The 15341-nt window shown below is 43.5% G+C and overlaps 1 protein-coding gene across 1 annotated transcript; it reads right to left on the reverse strand.

The window, feature by feature from the left end:
- Positions 1–7536: 7536 nt before the first annotated feature.
- Positions 7537–12905, reverse strand: LOC145358546 (beta-1,3-galactosyl-O-glycosyl-glycoprotein beta-1,6-N-acetylglucosaminyltransferase-like). Its single transcript, XM_080212695.1, has 2 exons — positions 12843–12905; positions 7537–10019 (listed from the first exon to the last, which is right to left on the reverse strand). Exon 2 carries the CDS (start codon positions 9851–9853, stop codon positions 8516–8518), a length of 1338 nt encoding a protein of 445 aa, XP_080068821.1. The 5' UTR covers positions 9854–10019; positions 12843–12905; the 3' UTR covers positions 7537–8515.
- Between the last annotated feature and the right edge of the window lie 2436 nt (positions 12906–15341).

The following is a 15341-nucleotide window of genomic DNA, read 5'->3' on the forward strand; positions in this document are numbered from 1 at the left end:
CATCAGTGGAGAAAGAAATACAGTTGGCATTTCAAGTTGATGACCTTTCATCAGAACAGTTAATAGCATCCTGTTCCCCTTGTCACTGGATAACAAGGAGGGAACAATAATGAATCTAGTTCTGCTGAATGGAGCCCATAAGGTAGATGGAATAGTCATGGGTCTGCCCATGCAGTACCACGGGTTGTAAATGGGGAGACATGATAAATTCCTGTGTTACATTAACTTCCACAAACCGTATAAAAATTTAACTGGGTTGGATTAGGACCGGAATGTCAATCAGTCCTGTGAGACTCGGGGAAACAGTAATCTTCTGTCTCTTCCCCATTATGTGCAGATGCCGGTGTTGGACTGGGTGGGCACAGTAAGAAGTCTCACAGCACCAGGTTAAAGTCCAACAGGTTTATTTGGAGTCACGAGCTTTGGGAGCACTGTTCCTTCATCAGGTGAGTGACAAGCTGCAAACAGGTGAGTGATCCCAAATGATTTGTTGGATTTTAACCTGGTGTAGTCTTCCCCATATATTATATTTCCCAACAGTTTGATTGCTCCATGGGCTTTTATTCAAGTCTGACTGCGTGTGGGATTTTAACTGAGCTAAAATTCAGGGTGTGCCCTCCCTAACCAAAAGGAGCGAGGGGCTATTGGGAGACACGTGTTATCTGAGCTTCCTTTCGGAACGTGAAAAGATCATATTAAAACAGAACAGTAGTTTGATTTCTACCACACACTTGGCAAATGCCTACGATAGAAAGACTGAATTCAGCAGCTTGCTATGAGGGAGAGTTATATATGTGGACCCCAGACCCATCACTTCATGGAGCAGTGTTGCAGCATTTCCGAGTGAGTTGTTGGCTGGGGTTGTGGCCCTGTTTACAAAGTTAGTGACACTGTTTATGTGAACTGGACATTTAACCAGTTGATGTTACAGCTATTCAATGTTCTCAGTTGTTATACAAAATAAACAGTTGGCACAGCTGCCGTGCATTTACTGTTAAGGTGGAGCGTTTCTTTTGGTAGAATCAGTTCTTAATCTTAAAATCATTTGGTGAGATTTTCCAGTCTCCCAGCGCATATTTCTTGTTGTTGGCTAGCAGCGGGATTCTCCTGTCTCACCGCTGTCAATGGGAATTCCCACGTTACCCCATGCCAGCAGGACTGGATAATCCCACTGTGAATGGCTGGAGAATTCCATCCATTACCTCTGACGTCCCCCAGGAACCTATCCTTTGCCCTCTTATTTCTCATCTATACGCCACCCTTCAGCAACATCTGAAAGCACAATTACTTTTCAGATGTACACGATGACATCTAATTCTACCTCAGCATAGTCTCTCTCAATCCCTTAACTGTTGATAAATTGTCAGACTATTTGTCCAATAATATAGGAGCAGAAATTTCTTCCACTTAAATATTGGAAAGATGGAAGCCGTTATCTTTTCTCCCCACCACAAACTCTATACCCACTAGCTGCTAACTCCATCCCTCTCCCTGAAAATATCTCAGAGCCTCAACCAGACTAATCACAGTTTTGAATGTCAAGTTTGACTTCAATAAAGGGCAGGTGATGGCCTAGTGGTATTATCGCTGGACTATTAATCCAGAAACTCAGCTAATGTTCAGGGGACCTGGATTTGAATCTCGCCACAGCAGATGGTGGAATTTGAATTCAATAAAAAATATCTGGAATTAAGAATCTACTAATGACCATGAAACCATTGTCGATTGTTGGAAAAACCCATCTCGTTCACTAATGTCCTTTAGGGAAGGAAATCTGCCATCCTTACCTGGTCTGGCCCACGTGTGTCTCCAGAGCCACAGCAATGTTGTTGACACTCAACTACCACAAAAATGGCTTAGCCAAGGGCAACTAGGGACGGGCAATAAATGCCGGCCAACCATCAATGCCCAATGTAATACAAATGAATAAAAACAAACTTCCAATCACGTATTTGCACCATCACCAAGACCTCTGTAAAACCATTCAACTCCACCCCTGTCTCAGCTCTCCTGCTATTGAAACCCTCACCATGTCTGTTACCTCTGAACTTGACAATGCACATCCTGGTTGGCCTTCCATGTTCTATCTACTTCTGAGTTCATCTAAAACTCTGCCTCACTGTGTCCTAATTGCACCAAGTCCTTTTCACCCTTGTGCTCATTGACTTACACTGACTGCCTGCCATCTAAGCAACACCTCAATTTTAAAATTCCCATTCTAGTTTTCCAATCCCTCCTTGGCCCCAACTGTCTCTATCTCTGTATTCTCCAACATCAAGAACCTGCTTTAAGATTCTCTTTAAAACCTACCTCTTTGGTCATGCTTTTGGCCATCTTCCCTAATATTGCCTTATGTGACTCAAGTCCAATTCTGCTTTATAATGTTCTTGCGAAGCAGTTTGCGGCATTTGATTCTGTTAAAATCATTGTAAAAATACAAATGTTAATACATGATGTGGCTCCATTAGGAGTTAAGGGCGCCTAAATTTTGTTCACTAAACTCTTACAGCAATCAGTTTGGATTATATTTACACCACCAAACTTTAATTGTGATTTGCAAAAATTACTGAATAAATAAATCAACCTATCTCAATAATTGAAAGATAAAGACCTGAAATGGTTAGAATCATAGTTAGTAGCATTAATAGTAAGTAGGTTCAGTTAACAAACAAGGGGTTACAAAGACATTCAGATATATTTCTACTCTAAATTGGATCATTAGTTCAAAAGTAATTAATTCTGTCTTTCCCAGACCTTTATGATGTTCTAGTTACTTTCCATTCTCAATTATTTACATTGCAAATTTGCATGTACTATTTCTCATGGTAGTCATTTTCATTTGCAAACGATGTTAATACTTACTTCTCTCCGTTCCATGTATCCCTTTTCGACTATTAAGATATTTTTTATAATCATGTTATCTCCACGAACCCAACACATGAAGTGTCGAATTCCTGCTGAAACAAACGCAGACCAGAGCTGAAACAGTTCCATGCGGATCTGCCCAGGAAAATTTCTCTGACAGTTAAATCTCTGGTGACCAGCTCCTCCAGAAGTGAAGAATGGCATGAATACAGGCTATGGCCAACTACTTCAAAAATCACCAGAAAATTATGTATTGGTAGGATTGTTCGGTTTATCTTAGAGCCTTTACCACCCCATGGTTATAGCAATCAGTTACTTGTTAAATGATTCCTCATGGCTTTTGTCTTTTGAAGGCGAGAACTGACTGGTAGTGAATTAACTGGAGGGTCACCACAGCTCAGGTGAGGGGCAAGATTGAGAAGGCGGGACTTTCATGAAGAACCTCAACTGGTTCAGAAATTAAACCCGCCTCAGCTAGGTCTCCGATCAACTGGTTAACAAGTTTGTGTATCCATTTGTACTGATTCCAGTGAATCTCTTTTTCATTCTCCTTGTGTTTTCCCTGTAAATCACACTTTTAGTTTGTTTGTTAACCCACACTAAGGTTGTTCAAAGGAAACTTATCCAATCTTCAGACAAATGCAAATTAAATCTTTAAAATTTGGTCAGGATGATTTAATAAAATGATTCATGACGCACAAATTGAAATGAAAGAAACATCACTGAACCCACTGATCTCCCTTCTCCCTGTCCCCTGGAAAATGTTGACAAGCATGGGATCTTCCTGGCCTGTACAGTCCAGGCCACCATTACTGTAAGGCCTCGTGACATGTTTCAAACAATACAAAATATATAGCGATACAAATGGATGCACCAGGGCTGTAATAGGACATCTGGATATTGACGTGTTACTTCAGCTTCCTGAGGAGGGGTTGAGGAGGTAGCAGTCAGGACTGTTGATAATTTTCCAACAATGTCTCCTGGAAAATATATGTGTGTGGAAAGTGAGTGAAAACAGGGTTCAGACCAACTGGTTGGGCCCTACAGGACCTCAGCCTACATTAACATGAAAAATGGTCGCTTCTGATGGCAGAGTGAGACAGCTGGCACTCGCTCAGTGTATCCCATTGAGAATCACTTCCTGTAGGGAACAGGGAATAAACTACAGACGCGACCTCCGTAAGTGAGAAATCACAGCCGTACCTCTCACCAGATTGAAGTGAAATTTGGAAGGAGAAAAAATGTCCTCAATCAAACTGAACAGAGCAAGGATTAACTATCTGAATAAATGTGATTCCACGCAGCTAACAGTCCCTCATCACAGCTTTTATGCACAGAATAGTCAACTTGTAAATTCAGGCATTAGGCCTTTGTTGATGGATACAAGCAAAGAGAGGACAATTCTACTACCCAGAAAAGCAGTGCAATGATGGGGGCTAGGCAGGGTGGGGCGGGGGAGAGGGTAGGGTAGAATGGAGGCAGGTGGGCAGCAGGGGGTGGATGTCTCACCACCTCAGAAGCAAAGTTGGGGCTGACCTGCAGCCATATCACACTGTAGTTGAGCTAAAGAAGGGCAACGCGGGCCTTCAGCCCCTCAATGAGGAGAAAGTCCTCCCATCTGGAGTGAAAGCAGATAATTAGATTGAGCTTTTGGTTAATCAGTCCTAGCAGTGCCAAGAGCTCATTAATGGCCACTGTCAGGACTGCATGAAGAGGTGTAAAAAGGCCCAGGGATCCACAGAACTGCTAAGTACAGGGTCTTGGTCAAGGAGGGTTCTGGCAGGTCGAGGGGGGACATTGGTTAGGGGTTGCCCTTGATTAGCAAAGGGCAACCCCTAGAGGTCAAACTCCTCCTTCCTTATCACCCTTAGGAGGATGTACTTAAGAAGGAAAATCAGGCTTCCCATGCCAAATGTTTTATAGTGTGGGCAGTTTATTATTATTGAGTTATTATTTGAATAATGTGGGAGGGCTGCCCATCCACCCTCTGTATTATGGGGTAAGCTCAGGGGTGAGCAGGAGAGCAGTGGGGTGGGCACGCAATTTATTTTATATATCAGCATCTCCTCCCCACCCCTACCAGAATACTGCCCCATGTGACCCTAGACAGTACCAATAGTTAAAAAAGTAAAAATTTATTTATTAGTCACAAGTAGGCTTACATTAAGAGAGAAAATGTTGGACAATCTCAGCAGGTCTGGCAGCACCTGTAAGGAGGGAAAAGAGCTGACATTTCAAGTCCAGACGACCCTTTGTCAAAGATGGTCATCTGGACTTGAAATGTCAGCTCTTCTCTCCTTAAAGATGCTGCCAAACCTGCTGAGATTTTCCAGTGTTTTCTCTTTTGATTTCAGATTCCAGCATCCATAGTAATTTGCCTTTATCTTAGGCTTACATTAACACTGCAATGAAGTTACTGTGAAAATCCCCTAGTCACCACACTTTGGCACTTATTCGGGTACACTGAGAGAGAATTTAGCATGGCCAATGCACCTAACTAGCACACCTTGTTGGGATCAAAAAGGAGGAGGTATTGGGGTTCTTGAGAAACATTAAGGTAGACCAGTCCCCAGGGTCTGATGGGATATATCTCAAAATACCGAGAGAGGCAAGGGAGGAAATTGCTGGGACCTTGAGAGAAATCTTTGTATCCTCACTGGCTACAGGGGAGATCCCAGAGGATTGGAGAAAAGCCAATGTTGTTCCTTTGTTTAAGAAGGGTAGCAAGAATAATCCAGGTAATTACAGGCTAGTGAGCCTTACGTCAGTGGTAGGAAAATTATTGGAGATGATTCTTCGAGACAAGATTTACTCCTACTTGGAAATAAGTAGATGTATTAGTGAGAGGCAATATGGTTTGTGAAGGGGAGATCATGTCTTACTAACATGACCAAGTTTTTCGAGGAAGTGGTGAAGATGATCGATGAAGATAAGGTGTTGTCTATATGGACTTCAGTAAGGTGTTGTCTACATGGACTTCAGTAAGGCCTTTGACAAGGTCCCTCATGGCAGATTGGTGCAGAAGGAGAAGTCACATAAGATCAGAGGTGAGCTGGCAAGGTGGATACAGAACTGGCTCGGTCATAGAAGACAGAGGGTAGCAGTGGAAGGGTGTGTTTCTGAATGAAGGGCTGTGACAAGTGGCGTTCCTCAAAGGCTTGGACCTTTGCTGTTCATAATATATATAAATGATTTGGAGGAAAATGTAACTAGTTTGATTGGTAAGGTTGCGGACGACACAAAGGCTGGTGGATTTGCAGATGGTGATGAGGACCATCAGAGGATACAGCAAGATATAGATAGTTGGAAACTTGGTCAGAGAGATGGCAGATGGAGTTTAATTCGGACAAATGTGAAGTAATGAATTTTGGAAGATCTAATAAAAATAGGAAATATACAGTAAATGGCAGAAGCCTTAAGAGTATTGATAGGCAGAAGGATTTGGGTGTACAGGTACACAGGTCATTGAAAGTGGCAATGCAGCTGCAGAAGGTAGTCAAGAAGGTATATGGCATGGACTTGCCTTCATTGGCTGGGGCATTGAGTTTAAAAATTGTCAAGGCATGTTGCAGTTTTATAGAACCTTAGTTAGGCTGCACTTGGAATACAGTGTTCAATTCTGGTTGCCACACTACCAGAAGATGTGGAGACTTTGGAGAGGGTACAGAAAAGATTTACCAGGATGTTGCCTGGTATGGAGGGCATTAGCTACGAGGTTGGAGAAACTTGATTTGTTCTCACTGGATCAGCAGAGGTTGAAGGGCGACCTGATAGAAGTTTCCAAGATTATAAGGGGCATGGACAGAGTGGATAGTCAGAAGCTTTTTTGAAGGGTAGAAGAGAATGAAGGAGGTCATAGATCTCCACTTTAAACCTATGCCCCCAATTACTAGGGGGCATAGGTTTAAGTGCAAGGGGCAAGGTTTAAAGGAGATGTACGAGGCAAGTTTTTTTACTCAGAAAGTGGTGGATGGAACTCATTGCTGGAGGAGGTGGTGGAAGCAGATACAATAGTGAGTTTTAATAAGAACATAAGAACATAAGAAATAGGAGCAGGAGTAGGCCATCTAGCCCTTCGAGCCTGCCCCGCCATTCAATAAGATCATGGCTGATCTGTCGTGGCTCAGTTCCACTTTCCCGCCCTCTCCCCATAACCCTTAATCCCCTCTCTTATCAAAAACCCATCAACCCGCTTCTTAAAAATATTTAGCGAGGCAGCCTCCACCACTTCAACGGGCAGAGAATTCCAGAGATTCACCACCCTTTGAGTGAAGAAGTTCCTCCTCAACTCCGTTCTAAACCGCCTCCCCTTTATCTTGAGGCTGTGCCCCCTAGTCCTACTGTCTTTTTTGAGCGGGAAGAGTCTCTCCACCTCTACCCTATCCATCCCATTCATCATCTTATACGTCTCAATGAGATCTCCCCTCATTCTTCTAAACTCTAACGAGTACAAGCCTAGTTTATTCAGCCTCTCCTCATAGCTCAATCCCCTCAACTCCGGTATCAGCCTAGTAAACCTCCTCTGCACTCCCTCCAGGGCCAAAATATCCTTGCGCAGGTGCGGCGCCCAAAACTGCACACAGTACTCCAGCTGCGGCCTCACCAATGCCCTATACAGCTGCAGCAAGACCTCCCTACTTTTATATTCAATCCCCCTCGCTATGAAGTTTTAAAGGGCATCTGGGCAAATACATGAATTGGATAGAAATAGAGGGATATGGTTCTCGGAAGGGTAGGGGGATATAATTCAGTCAGGCAGCATGGTCAGTGCAGGCTTGGAGAGCCGAAGGGCCTGTTCCTTTGCTGTAATTTTCTTTGTTCTTTGTCTTTTGGACTGTGGGAGGAACACCTGGAGGAAACCCATGCAGACACGGGGAGGATGTGCAGACTTCACATAGACAGTGACCTAAGCCAGGAATTGAACCTGGGTCCCTGGTGCTGTGAGGCAGTAGTGCCAGCCACTCTGCGCCACCATGCCACCCCTGGGCTAACCAACTTCAAAATGGAACTCAATTTTATCTGTAACTAACATTCATACTGACACACCCATCAGCAGGAATCACTGAAGAGTATCAGGAACCAAGGGCTTCAGTTAGTAGGGCCTCCTACTGCCACCTTGCTGCTGTGTAATAGGAGCCAGTTTTAAATTATAATTTTGCACAGGTCCCCAAATGTTCATTATAATGCGACAGGCAATGTCACACTAGCAGATTGTGCTTCATTGTCGTAGGGTACTGTTAAGACCACTGAGGTACCAGGACAGATTTAATACACTTTCACCTTCAGCATTCAACCCAGATCTCCTTCAGCTGTAGTGACCGTTTAAATAGACTTCATCAAAAGTCGAAAATTCCTCAGGTACCGAGGAGCAGTGAAGATTCAGCAGCTCATCAGGGATTTAAAACAGCTCGTTGGCCCATTGGCTAATTGCACTACTTTAAGTACACTGGGCAGTGTTTAAACCGTTTATATTCCAGGAGATTCTACTTTACTACAGATGCACTTGTTTGCCTTGGCAGGTATTCTGGGAGTTTGGTTGTCATAGGGCAGGTCTCCTTCATACTCACCCCTGCAGTTTAAGAGTAATCAAGCATTCATGGATACAAAGCCAACTATACAAGTGCATTACGGAGAAGATGCAGTACAACGTTTACATTCTGCAGCCCAAAGTTTTCTGCCGGATGTGCTGCTCAAGGCACTGAAGTGCAACGGGATCCACTTCTGCATCAAATTTGTTGGCAAAGAGATGGTGTTGTTGAAGTATCCAGTTGAGGTCTCCGGCCCCATAAACACAGACACACCTCAAATGGGAACCAGTGCACAATGGATATGCTTTTCCTTTTGTTACATCACCTTCTAAGTGTTGCCATTTAACCAGCCTTGCCACAGAGTTCATGTCACTTACATCATACTTAGGATGTGGAGGTTTGGAGCCAGGAACGCCGGGCATCCTCTGCAGAGTGGCCCAGATTAACTCATCAGGGCTATATGTATCTTTTAACCACTCAATAAGTTGCTTTACTTTGCTGTCCTTGAAAATATATTCGACAAATTGTCTACTGACCACCATGTAGGCACTGCCTGAGAATATTGAGGTTTCATTAGAGAATGGTTCCTTGATCACCATTGTATTTATCATTTCTCCATTGATTATTTTTAAGCTATATTTCCAACGTAGCTCTTTGCCATCCACAACTGCTCCAGACTCTAAACTGTTGCCCCCTGCCAAATGTTCCAGCTGATTGACAATCTCCAAGTTGGTTTTGATGGGAAAATCCATGCCACACAAGTTGATGAAGTACTTCCAGGTTAAGTGCCTCGCCAGCAGCTCCTCCATGCAGTTGAGGTCTGCCTGAACTCTGAGCCAGGAGCCGTAAATCATATTTTCTAACTTCCCTGCAACAAAAACATTTGGGAAACAAGATACGATGCTGCGAACTGCAGTTTTGAAAGCAGCAGGTGATTTATTGTCAACATGTACACAGTAAATATTTTGGGGTGCGTAGAGTGTCCTCAGCAGTCTTTCGAATAGATCAATTTTTTGGTGAATGACTATAGAATAAGCAATTGGAAATTGCTCCTCTCTCCGACTGAGAGTAAATGTGAGATACTTTCTGTTCCATATAAACTGTTCACAGTTTTGTGTGGCTTCAATATAGAAAGAATCATTGGGAATTACTGCTTTACGTTGCACCTTCAATAGTTGACTTCTCTTGATTTCGTTGACTTCTCCTTGCAAAATAGCTGTACAGTTTACATCATAAAGAGATTCCAGAAATAACTCTGACTCTGAACACCTCACACTGAGAACACCAGATGTGGGAAGGTTTCCGGTCCCCATAAAGTGTTGGATTTTCACAGATAACTGGTCTCGGTCTATGGTTAGGGGGTTCTTTTTGGCAAAGAGGTTCAAAATCAAAAGGGTGATGCAAGTCCACATGAGGATTACAGAGTATCTCCGTAGAAACCGTTTATATTTCAATATCATTGTGAAACCAAAAATAAGCTTCTAAAATCTTCAATAATGTCAGACTGTGGCTGATTTTGATTGCTGATTCAATTCGTTTCTCACTGTGAACTGGGTTAAAAAAAGCTCATGATGGATGAAGTTGTGCCTTTTATTTCCACAATGGGATTTCTTTATTTGTGCAAAGCTGAAACATAAAACAGACAAAGTTGCACAATTTTATAAATGAATAGCAGTTTGCTTCTAAATGAAAAGCCAAGTAGATATTAAAGATGAATGAGAACGCAGTCTGCTGATGTCTTTAACCAATATCTATCCAAAACATTATTATAGTTTGTGGGATCCAAGTGAAAAATGGCCACCACCTTTACTTACAAAAGAATGGTCACTGCACTTAAAAAGTTACTTCCTGGAGGTGAACCACTTTCAATATGGGATAGGGTTCTATATAAATACAGGCGGGTCTTTCGCCAAGGTTTGAATTATTCCAGTCATTCATTTTAATGTCACAAAGGAAGTGATTGTCTGTTTCATGCTACTCTAACTGATCTTTACTAACATTAGGTTTAGGGGCCTGTCTTGCCTGGGAGTTCTTTTGTAATGTTTCTACTTTAACATTCAGTTATACCACAAGTAGTGACCCCATAAGATGCAGGGCTGTGCACAGCAAACTTTGGACTCCACTCACATCAAAGTCCTTAAACGAGTATCGTGAGTTTAAAGGTAATACAAAAACCATGCCGCATTGTTACCGAAATTGCAAAATAACCATTTCTTTTGGATGTAATTAGCCTGACGCCAGAAAAAAATGTAAAGCTGATTACATTATTCAGAAGCTGCCCTGCACCCATTTAGCAAGCCCAGGATGCAATAGTTCAGGCTTGCTAAACTTTCTGACCCCACCGATGGAGGTCCACACCAGCAGGGATCACGTATGGTTCCCATCAACGAGGACCAGGCATGATAGCCTTGCCGGTGGGACCAGAGGCCATTGAGGCCCCCAGGAGGTCAGAGGTAGGGGGTTACCCCTTGGGTGCTGCTAGCTTGGCACATTGGCAGTGCCCACTAGACACCCTGGCACTGCCAACCTGGCACTCTGGCAAAGCCCAACAGGCACTGAGCAATGTCAAAGCTGTAGGACCTGAGGGGGCTGGGGCCAGACAGCGATGGAGCCAGACTGGGGTTCGTTAGGGGAGCTCTGCATTGAGGGATGGGGGCTGCTGGTAGGGCCCTGAACCAAGGTCTGGCCATCTGGAGACCAGCAGTTGGGGGAGGGGGGCAATCGTAGGGGTGGTGTGATTGAGTCTTGGGGGCTCAGGGCCAGCAATTGGGAGGCCTACAGTCAGGTGGCCAGCAATGAGGGAGTAGGGAGGTGCTTGTCAATTGATCTTCCAATATACTGGGAAATCGGCGCATGCGCACTAGCCCCCAGTGCAGTCCAATGCTGGCCTCTCGAGCGGGATTAGGCACCCCGACTATGAAGGAGAGGAGGAGATGGATGCTAAATGCACTTTCCAACAAATGGACAGTACTAAGTGGAAATCAGGTACAGCTTTAAACCAGGTTGGGTATTCTTTTATTATTCATTCAAGGGATGTGGGTTTTCCTGGGTAGGCCAGCATTTATTGTCCAAACCTAATTGCCCTGGTGGTGAGCTGCCTTTATGAACCGCTGCAATCTATTTGGTATTGTTAGGGAGGGAGTTTCAGTATCTTGACCCAGTGACAGTGAAGGAATGGTGATATATTTCCAAATCAGGATGGTGGGAGTGGTTCGGAGGGGAACTTCCAGGCGGTGAAAGTGGAATTGATCCACTTGAGATCAGCCATGATCTTATTGAATGGCGGGGCAGGCTCGAAGGGCTAGACGGCCTACTCCTGCTCCTATTTCTTATGTTCTTATGTTTCTTATGTGAAACCCCTACACAGGTGATTTTGAGCCCACATTAGCCGTCAGCATGGATCACTGGCATCCTGGATGAGAGCTACTAACTCCGGCAAGATCAGGAATTGGAATGGATTCAAATGTACACTGTATTCACTGATTGAATCATCAAACAAAATCAGTATAATTTATGCTTCAAAGTATCATTTACCAAGTCAAGTATTGAAACCTAATTGAATATGCAAATAAGTAAAGATGAAATCACTTTGTCCTTAAAGCATATTTATTCTACACACCTTTAATGTTAATTTATTTTTAAATAAAGAAATTCTACTGAAAATGATGTTCGGATTTAAACACTTTGTAGGTCACTGAAACCATCAACTTCCCCTCTGGCAATTGGAGGATCTATCCTTTCTCCATATTCTGCTCTCTCCATCCTACCAACATACTTGCTAATGTTTCAGCTCTTGTGTTTTTGCAGTTTTTCATCCTCCCTCAGTTATTGCCATGAATTATTAAACATATAGGACTCACGTAACTGAAGTGCTAACCTCTCATGAAAACATACCCCTACAGTATTCAGAACCAAAGGTTCATTTGCAATTTTTCAGTGCATTGATGAAGGTACAGTAGGAACCCCAATTTGCATGCTGAGAATTGCCAAGACAAATTCTCCCAACGGTTTTCAAAAAACCATCTCCAGATTTTGGAAAATGGCAAACTACCTTTTTGTAAGCACCCCACCTTTGGACTTCAAGCACAGAGGTTCCTACTAGTTACAAGTAATCTGATTTAAGGCAGTACGTAGGGAGGCACAGTTTCACAATGGTCAGCATTGCTGTCTCACAGCGCCAGGGACCCGGGTTTGATTCCCAGCTTGGGACACTGTTGTGTGCAGAGTCTGCACGTTCTCCCTGTGTCTACGTGGATTTCCTCCAGGTGCTCCAGTTTCCTCCCACAGTCTGAAAGACTTGCTGGTTTGGTGCATTGGCCATACTAAAGTCTCCCTCAGTGTTTCCAAACAGGTGCCGGAGTGTGACATCTGGGGGATTTTCACAGTAACTTCATTGCAGTATTAATGTAAGCTTGATTGTGACTAATAAATAAACTTAAAACCACTCACCATGTTTTTAGAAGCAGCTCATGTCCTTTCGAAGTCCCTCTTTCCAATAACCAGAGACAGCAGACAGGATTCAATATACCTGTTCAGACTCCGCCTCTCTGGCAAATTGATTGGCACAATGAGCATCCTATCTGGTCTTCTGATTGGCTACATGCAGTGTCAATCACCCAGCTCCATTTCACCTGTTAGATCAGATCCATTATAGAATTATAGAATCATCCAGTGCAGAAGGAGGCCATGCGGTCCATCAAGTCTACACCGACAACAACCCCACCCAGGCCCTATCCCTGTAACTCCATATATTTACTCTGGCAACCCGCCTGACACTAAGGGGCAATTTAGCATGGCTAATCAACCTAACCAGCACATCTTTCAGCTGTGGGAGGAAACTGGAGCACCCAGAAGAAACCCGCATGGACACGGGAAGAATGTGCAAACGCCACAGTCACCTGAGGCTGGATTTGAACCTGGATCCTGGGAGGGCGAGGCAGCAGTGTTAACCACTGTGCCACCGTGCCGCCCATGTAATTTTTAAATAAACATTCTGCTATTAAGAATGGAACAGGTGAAATCTGAAACCCAATCTGATCTCAGCTGTATTTTGCTTTTGATATTATTTCATATTTATAATTTAAAGTGATTATATGTTGAAAAATTTGCAGTATTCAGTGATCTATCTGAGCCTGAAACATATTAACCAAGTACCTTAGTGATGGCTGGCAGTTCCAACTGCTTCACAGTATCTGCATTTACAGAGGATTTCTCGGAACCAGGAAACGCATTGTTATGTGTGAGATACTAGGAAGGCTGGCAGTGCTTAAAGAATGGTACTATTGTGACATTGTTACTGACTAGTAATCCTCTGGCAGGGTGAATGAATGATCCGGAGATGAGTTCAAATGCCATCGTGGCATTGGAGGATATTAACTTCAGTTAGTTAAATAAACCTGGAATTTTAAAACATGAAGTAATTAATGGTAACCATAACTGGATTGTTATTGTTTAAAAACCTAACTAGTTCATGAAAGGAAAACTGTAGCCCTGACTCAGGGTGACCTATCAGCACGGCAATGTGGTTTTCTCTTAATTCTGAAATGGTCTACCAAACTATTCAGTTGTATATAAACCACAATGAAAATGTCTGAGAACAAAATCAGATAGACCTTTAAGTAAGTATCTCAGACTCTGCCATCACCATCACTAGAAATGGTAGCACAGTCGTATATGATCAAGAGAGGGTGATACTAGGAGCCCTCAACATTGTCTCTATGGCATCATGATATCAGGACAAAAATAGGAAAGGAAACCTGCTGATTATCACCTTCTGCCCACCCCATCCCGCCCCCCCCCCATCCTCCGCACCAGCTCCCTACCCTCAGCTAATGACTTAATACTGCTTCATGTTGAATACCACTTAGTAAATGGACCAAGGATAGAAAGAGCACAAAATATACTCTGGTGGGGGAATCGGCGCACACACGATTCTTCCAGCCCAACCTGGCAAAAAATTAGCAGGTCGGGGTGGGAGAATCATGGCCTCAGTTTCAGACTGCAGTGCAGCCTTATTCCAAACATGGACATGGACCGTCCGATACAACGGCTTAAAGATATGAGTATCCCAATGTCAGGTTGTCACTTGATTAGTCTTTTGAACTCTCATGTTGTCACAAGTCCCCAGATATTTGTGACGGGAAGTTTGCAGGGTCAATAGGACAGAGCACACATTTGTCATGTCTGCTGCCTGGGATTGAGGCAAAGTGGCCCACCTAGTTTTGTTCAAAGACATTTTCATTGTGGTCCATACAACTGGGTAGCTTGGTAGACCATTTCAGAGTTAAGAAACAACGGGGCTAAAAGCAACCACATAGCTTTATAGACGTGAGATAATGGTGAGGGTCCCTGACATCAAGGCAGCATTTGACCAAATTCACATTCTGCAGAGGTGGAGTGTGAGTCCAAACTCACATTGTGGCAGTTGGAGTTTGGCAGTTGAGCTCTGACAGTTGAGACGCTGGTTTGCATGATAGTTTAGGCTTCATTCACGACCCTTTTGTAATTTCTTGCAGTTTTGGGCAGGGCAGGAGCCATACCAAACTGTGATACAACCAGAAAGAATGCTTTCTATGGTGCATCTGTAAAAGTTGGTGAGAGTCGGAGCTGACATGCCAAATTTCCTTAGTCTGCTGAGAAAGTAGAGGTGTTAGTGGGTTTTCTTAACTATAGTGTCAGCACGGGGGAACCAGGGCAGGTTGCTGGTGATCTGGACACCTCAAAACTTGTCAGGGATGATTCCAAAGTGTTTTGCCTGATGGAATGGTTCATACATATTTAATTATAGTCTTCAGAAGGGAATTAAATTAATAGTCAAAGGAGAAAATGATTGCAAGGATGTGGGGAAAGAACTAAGAGGTGGAATCTCGTTGAGGTTTCGGGGGTCTCATGTGTCATCTCGAGAGCTGGTGGGAGACACACACTGTCTCTTTTTTGGAAGGCCCAATA

This window comes from Carcharhinus amblyrhynchos, chromosome 26, assembly GCF_965287045.1.
Source record: "Carcharhinus amblyrhynchos chromosome 26, sCarAmb.v2.hapA, whole genome shotgun sequence".
NCBI lineage: Eukaryota > Metazoa > Chordata > Chondrichthyes > Carcharhiniformes > Carcharhinidae > Carcharhinus > Carcharhinus amblyrhynchos.

Bases quoted from the DNA above. Each gene is read 5' to 3' on its own strand.
- LOC145358546 (XM_080212695.1), bottom strand. From the start codon at position 9,853: ATGATATTGAAATATAAACGGTTTCTACGGAGATACTCTGTAATCCTC.